Source organism: Lontra canadensis, unplaced genomic scaffold (genome assembly GCF_010015895.1).
Source record: "Lontra canadensis isolate GAN:19392208 unplaced genomic scaffold, GSC_riverotter_1.0 scaffold116, whole genome shotgun sequence".
Lineage (NCBI taxonomy): Eukaryota > Metazoa > Chordata > Mammalia > Carnivora > Mustelidae > Lontra > Lontra canadensis.
Window position 1 is genome coordinate 5,682,293 of NW_022631110.1, and position 7,998 is coordinate 5,690,290.

General features: G+C 43.5%; 1 protein-coding gene across 1 annotated transcript in view; it reads left to right on the forward strand.

Moving 5' to 3' along the window:
- The window catches only part of SMS (spermine synthase), a 49,874-nt gene extending 45,290 nt beyond the window's left edge, over positions 1-4,584 (forward strand). The window contains exons 10-11 of the mRNA XM_032840739.1: positions 2,150-2,265; positions 4,089-4,584. Of these exons, the coding sequence (XP_032696630.1) occupies positions 2,150-2,265; positions 4,089-4,128 (156 nt within the window). The 3' untranslated portion in view covers positions 4,129-4,584. The remainder of the gene's footprint in view (positions 1-2,149; positions 2,266-4,088) is intronic.
- Positions 4,585-7,998: the final 3,414 nt, after the last annotated feature.

Below are 7,998 nucleotides of genomic sequence, written 5' to 3' on the forward strand. Positions count from 1 at the left end.
TATGGCAGCGGAGAAAGACCTGATATGTTTTTCTTAAGAAAGAAAGACATTTCCATTTAAAAACAGAGGAAACATGACTTTTTTTGGGTAGGTCTCCGTTTGTGGTGAGGTTTTTTTCCTTTCCTTTTTTAAACTGCTTTGTGACAATGTTTGGGAAGAACAAATGAAAACTTTCCTGTTTCCTTACTATATTCTCAGCAAGGACATCCTCCCATATGTCCTCAATGGAGAGAGAGTGGTGTCAATTTTAAGATGGCAAGAAAAACCATTGAACTGCGCACCTAGGTGGCATTTCCATTCTATAGCTTCCCCAGGGGTGATGTGTTCTAAAAACATCCAGGCAGTGTTTTCTATTTGTGAGTCATAAATTACACGTGTGGTGTTTATATACTCTCACGATGAACTTGATGTTGAAACCAAATTATATACTGCTGAAGGGCTCTTTGGCCAAATCCCACTGCAGGACCCTAGATGATGGGTTACTAAACAGGCAGGCACTGAAGGACGACGTCATGCTGAGCGAATGTGCTAAGTTAAAACCACCGAGGGAAGCTCTCGGAATAGTTCTTTTCGCCTGCTTGCCTGTGGCTGATGGGTTGGTTGGTTTTGAAATGCCCTTCGTGGGGATGCTTACATCACGGGACGCTTCATTTGTAAATGGTTTTCATTTTACATTGTATTTGGCTGTTCTGAGGGCACATTGGAAGTGAAGTTGTTAACGAGAATCCGCACGCACATTCAGTAGTCTTCAGAATGTTAGGAACTTCAGAGGTTAAAAGGAAATAGGTGGTATTAAGTACCCATGATGAGAAGCCCTTGGGGGAAATGGTGTTAGAATGATAAGCCCTGCCCCAGACCTCCCGAGTGAAAATCGCTTGTGACTCCCATGCACATTACAGAGGAAGAAGCTCTGCTTTAGGGATGGCCGGCAGCCTTAGTCAGTGGAACATGGGACTCTTGACCTTGGGACGTGAGTTCGAGCCCCACGTTGGGTGTGGAGATAATTTAAAAAAAAAAAGAAAGCAGCTGCAGCCCTGCTCTGGAACTCTGCAGATCCTGTGTCACTCGCTCTGCTCTGTTCTTGGCCCGCATCTCATTCATCCTTTCTTCCTTTGTGGTCACAGAGTGGCTACTGCAGCTTCTGATGTCACCTCTAGGTACTAGGTAGGAGAGAAGTTGAAGAGGCGGGTCACTCTGTTTATCCTTGGTTGTCCAGAAGCAGAAACTTTTCCCCAGATGCCCCCAGCAGGCTTCCCTCTATCTCCCTGACCATTGGCTGTTGGGGGGTGCTGTGGGGGGGGTTGACAAAGTGGTGGCAAGAAAGGGAGAAAAATTAAAACAGCGAAGTCAAGAGATGTTTGATAAGGAGTGGAATTGTGGGATAGTCTTTATTTATTGACTCACTTAGTTATTGAGAATACATATATTCTGAATAAACGTTCGTTCCTGTAGGCCTTCAAATTACATATTTGGGGGAAAGCATGGACATGTGACTATAGTTCTGTGTCATTGTCTTAGATTAGGGTTGTAGTTTGTGGTTTTTTTAAAAGATTTTATTTATTTCACAGAGATCACAAGTAGGCAGAGAGGCAGGCAGAGAGAGAGAGTTGGAAGCAGGCTCCCCGCTGAGCAGAGAGCCCGATGCAGGGCTCGATCCCAGGACCCTGGGATCATGACCCGAGCCGAAGGCAGAGGCTTTAACCCACGAGCCACCCAGGCGCCCCTAGGGTTGTAGTTTTAAGCCATTCTGGAAATCGAGAACATTATCATTCTGATGCTTCATTCTCAACGCCGTGGTGATGACGGGGCAAACATGTTGAACGGCGATGTGTATGCATCTTTGCTCATTGCGTGGTGTTAATACAATGACTGTTACTGGTGAGAACGTGGTCTCCCTGCTTTCTGTTGCTTCATACGCCGGATCATTTGAAATGGTTTGATAAACGAGGTAGGAGAATAATGAGCTAATGGATCTGTAAGTAGAACTGAATACAATTTGTCAAAGTACAGAAGCCTTATCTCATTTTCAAAGATGAACTTTCATCTAAAGCCAGAATTGTTTTCATTGTTTAGAGATATTCAGATGAGCCGGGGGGACCCTCAGTGAGACTCAAGAATCCCATTGTTTGCTTTTCTCTCTTTGATTTAGGGTAACTGTGTCAATCTGACGGAAGCCTTGTCGCTCTATGAAGAACAGCTTGGGCGCCTGTATTGTCCTGTGGAATTCTCAAAGGAGATCGTGTGTGTTCCTTCATACTTGGAATTGTATCCTTAGACCATAACACTGTGTTGCCAGATCACAACACCCAAGTAAATCCCATGCCACTTCAACATTTCCGTCCAATCACAGATGGAATTAGCTCTGTACTACATAATGGCCATGGTATTCAGATGTGGCTGCACATTGCCATTTCCTGAAACTTGAAAACAATCCTGATTCCTGGGTCCCACCCTCAGCTTCTGGGGTGTGGCCTGCCATAGCTCCCTACCACAGGTCCCCAGGTAGTTTTACTGATGAAGCCGGGCTCGTTCTCAAGCCCCACCCAGCAGAGGCTGGAGCTTTAAGGCCTGGTGAGCCATCTGTTTTTCCTTTTTTTGTTTTTTTTAAAGATTTTATTTACTCCTGTGACAGCGAGCGCACGAGCAAGCTCAGGCAGGGGAGCAGCAGGCAGAAGGAGAGGCTCGTCGCTGAGTAGGGAGCCTGATGCAGGGCTCTGGGATCGGACCTGAGCTGAAGGCAGACGCTGAGCCACCCAAGCGCCCAGGCTGCTGAGCCATCTTAACTAGCCTGCCTGGAGACTGTTGTGCATCTAAAGCTTCAGAAGCTCTACTCGAAAGCCCCCCCTGAGCTGCAGCAGGCAGAAAGAATGAATATGCTCATTCGACTTTTATATTAAAATTAATCCCATCTTAATATTAGTTTCTACACTTCACTTGATCCCGATTTGCACTAGAAACCAAGAGCTAAAAATAACACAGGGGATTACAAGGCTAATATTGGTGTTGTTCATTAGCTCCCGTTAGTAAAGTTAGTCCAGAGAAAAACCAGAATGAGGATTGTCATTGGAAATTTTTTTTTTTAAGATTTTATTTATTTATTTGTCAGAGGGAGTGAGCACAGGCAGACGGAGCGGCAGGCAGAGGCAGAGGGAGAAGCAGACTCCCTGCCGATCAAGGACCCCAATGGGGGACCTGATCCCAGGACGCTGGGATCATGACCTGAGCCAAAGGTAGCCGCCCAACCAACTGAGCCATCCAGGCGTCCCCTGTCATTGGAAATTTAAAATGCCTCTCTTCCTCCTAAAGCAGACTCTGGTCTCCAGATAAAAACTTCCTCATCTGAGGCGCTGGAGTCCAGTTTCCTGTCACAGCAGTCTTCCTTGCTGTCTAGGGTCCTGTGAGTACTAGGATCCTGTGACTACCGCTGGTCCTCAGGGAAGTCCTTGCCTGCAAGCCCCGGCAGCCTCTGACAGAGACACAGGCCCTAGGAAACTCCCTAGGTCCGCCTGGAAGAGGGGTGCAGTCTGTGGGGCGGCCATTTTCTTCCATGGCCTGTGGAGATCCTTGACCTCTCTCCCCCTCCAAACTGTCCACCTTCATCACGGTTTCCTTCTGGAACATTTTTGTAGTCATATCTGTTTATATATTGAGAGGCTGTAGCAATCAGTTGATTACATTTGGAGAAAAGGCTTCTGACCTCTGACTCCCCTCCATCCTTCCATCTTTTTCTCCTCCTCTTTCTTCCTCCCTCTCACCCCCCCCCCCAAATCTCTCACTTCCCTCCCACCCTTCCTTGTCATACTCATTCCCTAAAACATTTTAAGACCTAGGTATCATCACCCGAGGGAGTATTTGTATGCCTTTAGCCTTTTCTCCACTGGGCTCCCTTCACCCCACTGGCGTCCCGGTCACAGGTGGGAGGCGTCCAGGCCAAAACGTGGCCTTCTTAAGAGGACTTAATTCCCATCACCGCAGTACTTTCAGCCATGAAACTCATCGTCTTCCAGTTTGTAGGCCAGCACACAAATTCTAAGTGCTGTCTGTCCTCCTTTGAATTACCTGCTCTTATTCCTTGACTCCCTGTCCAGGTGGGTATTTTACACTGTTTGGAAGAAAGCTAAACCTTGAAGACCAATCTCTCCTAATCATGTGTGCTGTACATGACATCGAAATGAGTCAGGCAATTGATTGTGATTTCCTTCAAGTTTTCTTTTTTTAATTATTATTTTTAATTTAAACAAAGCAAATGGAAAATGTATATTTTGATGTGCTAGGGTGTTAATTTTTTTTGAAAGTCAGCTGAAGGATGATTAGACAGCACAGCGAAGGCTGCTAAATGCACTGAACCCCTAGAATGTGATTTTTGTTACTTTTTGTGTGTGTGTGTGTGCGGGCCTTTTCTTTTTGTTTCGGTAGACTTCGAATTTGGCTATTTGGAGGAATGAACATCATTGTTTTGTTCTGGAGGGAAGTTCTTTGATGGTGTTTCTTTCCCAAAAAATTGACTTAGCTATTAAAATTTGGTGCTTATAAGAAAGAGTTAAAAAAATGAATAGTAATGCTTCGATTAAAATTATAAATGAGCAATTTCATGTGTTTGTTGTTTTATTTCAGCCAGGTCCCCACTTTCTCACTGCTGATCTCACAGAACAAAGGTATCCCCTGGTCTTTTTTTAGTTCTCCTCTATTACTCAGTGCCATTTATCTCTTTATAACGGGATGGCCTTAGGGCCTTTCTTGAACAGTAGTAATGACTTCATTTACCACCGTGGTAAATGATACACAACCTATTACATTCACCAGTTCTTCATTGTAAAATTGACCTGAGGATAAGAAACGATTTGGCCTTACTGTAAAGTTGAAAGTCAGAAGCTTATTTCTATTCCCACTCTTACTAGTGTATTAGATGTGGAAATACAGAGCATTTTGGATTGCTGCAGTGAAACTTTTTAAGAAGATTTTTAGATGCACATAGATAGGATGGTAGTTTGTGGAGAGATGCGCAACAAGAGAGGGTAAACTCCCCTAAGGGCATGCAGGCAAGTAAAGGCTTGGTATCATGTTTGTGGATAACAAGCTACACCGGGGCGGCGGTCTACTGACTCAGGTTATTAGACATCAGTGGCTATATTGTTTTCATAAAAGGTTTATGCTATATCAAGGGATTGAGTTCATGTATGGTGAATTTGCAGTAAGCAAAGCATTAAAAATGTAAATACTCAGTATGTGTTTTGACAGAGAATTAGTGTCAACCCAGAACATCCTTCCTCTCAAGATAGGTTTGTCTAATAGATGTTTTTTTTTTAAATTGTTTCGTTGTTGTTTTCATTTTTTTTTAAGATTTTATTTTTAAGTAATCTCTACCAATGTGGGCTTGAACTCAAGACCCAAAGATAGACTCCCACCCATGCTCTACTGTCTGAGGCAGCCAGCGCCCCTCTCGCAGATACTCTTTAAAAAATGAGTGCATGCTGACTTGTCTTTTTTTTTGTAACTGGATTGGCATGGGAGGAGAAACAATAACAATAAAGGGAGAGTTAGTCAGGTTGGAACTAGATCGGCTCTCAGTAAATATTTTTCTTGTGCACAGAGCTTAAAAAACATCATCGGTAGACATTAAGAATCCTACCTCGCCCCGAACAACTTCTAGAATGCTTTGCAAAGGGTTTGTATTTGCCTACCGTGTGAGATTAAAAATGGTGGTATTATAACCATTAGAACACCATTTTAGCTTAACGGATTTGGATTTTTTTTTCCATATTAGGAAAGAAACCACTGTCTGCTGTCTGGATATGGTGTTACGAATATGTGGGGCATAACTTTATACTTGAGGGCTAGCTCGGTGCCCAGGCTGAACCCAGTGCTGAGTCTGGTGACACACTTCGTGCCGCCAGAGCCAAGAGTTGGAGCTGAGAGGGAGCCGGCTGTGCCAGACCGCGGAGGTGCATTTGGGAGAGAGTAAGGGGTGCACTAGGGGAGCGAGAGGGAAATGAGATACTTGCTGGGGGTGATGTGGTAGATTCCGACCCTGCTCATTCCATTGTCTTGGAGAAAGGATGATGCCTTACTGTTTTTGAACATTTTTGTAACTGTTGAGGCAAACTGAACTATGAGAGCTAAAAACAACCTCTACTTTTGCTGCATTTTAAGGAAATGTAATACAATCTAAACTATTAGATCTAAACTATGATTTTACTTTAATGGGTGTTTTGCTTTATATGATCTATAGGTAATCGAAAATAATATAACATCCTATCTTACAGCCACTTTTTAATTAAGGACAAATACTGGCTGTAATAGAAATTCCATTCAGCACATGAGCAGAAACCAAGAATTGGTTTATTTTTTAACCGCTTTCTCCTTCAAATGCTATTGAATGTTTTATGCAATATTTTTTAAGTTGAGAGAGAGCAGAGAGAATCACAAGCAGATTCGCTGCTGAGTGCGGAGCCCAGCGTGGGGCTCAGTCCCATGACTGACCCCGAGATCACGACCTGAGCCCAAATCGAAAGTCAGATGCTCAACCGACTGAGCCACCCAGGTGCCCCCCCTTTTTAATGAATTTTTAAAATTATTATTTGAGAGAGGGCAAGCTTGGGGACGGACAGAGGGAGAAGGTGATTGAATATCTTAAAAGCTTGATTAACGGTGGGCTGGAGGAAGGCTGGGTTAACTCTTCACTGGGCACAAGCAGTGCTGATGTCAGAATAAAAAGGTTTAATACTCATGCCCTTGCTCGTGTTAACTGTTACTGATAGGAATTTGCGTCTGCCTCAGATTGGTGAATTTTGTTCTATTCCCATGACTCCTGGGATTGGGTGAAGAAGTGTGTGTGTGAGGTCACATGTCACTGGCCTGTATTTGAGCCTGGAGAGCGGCACAACTCAGGGTGTGGTCCTTTGGCCAGTTCTTGGTTTTCTAAGTGCTTTGGTTTACTTCAACTGAACTTGATGAAGGAAGCGGTCTGCTGATTTCCACTGTGGCGGTGCTCCATACCCAGTCTGGAATGACATTTGCCGTGGCACTCACTGTTCCAGAGGCGAGTCGGGCCTCATCATTTGATAGGAGCCGCTATGTGGCCACGAAGAAACCACCTCTTTCCATCACTGTGTTGCTGAGTGTCTTTGTGCTAAATAATCTTTTATATCACTGTGCTTTGGGCTAATAAACCCTTTTATTTACATTATCTTGCTCAGTTTTAAAATAACTTGGTGAATTCACTGTTCTCTCACCGAGTAGGCTGGTAGTCAGAATGTGAAAAGTACCCCAGGGGTCCCACAGCTAGTCACGATTTGAATCTAGGTTCTAGCATTCCGAGTGGGCTGTCTGTAAGCCTACCACAGGGGTTCTTAAACTTTTTTTTTTTTTTTTTTGAGTACCTTGGACTTCTTTGGCTGTTTGAAACCTGTTTTTTAATATACCAAGTAGATATGATTGATTATAAGGAACCGGGTTATATTGTTTTTTAAAAAATTAATGACTTAATATTTGTGCTGTAATAACTTCTTACATTGCTAGATCTTGTGGTGGATCAGATACCATAATTTTTGGAGTAGTAATGAACATAAGTATTTATAAGACCTGTGGCAAATGAAATGTGGTTAAGAATGCATCTGATTTCTCTTGTTGACAAAGTCCCAGGTAGCGCCAGCACTAATACAGTTTGTTACCTATGTTCATGCTTAAAGGAAGTTAGTACATTTCAGCTAAAGGTCAGTGCAAGTAAAGACAGAAATGTTTACCCATTCAAGTTTAGGGACACATAGTTCTGTCCATAGGTCTCAGTTTAAGAACCTTTGGCCTATGGTGTTTGCTTCTATTGTTTGATTGTATTTAGGTAATGGGGAGGGGTAGCTGCGTCCCTTCACCCTGCTGTCAGAACCTCAAATCGATGCTGGCAGGTCAGTTCTCGGCCAGAACCATTTAAAATCTCAATTACCTGTGCCGTCATCCCACTGATTTCTGCTTTACTCATTATTTCAAAAATGAGAAATAGAA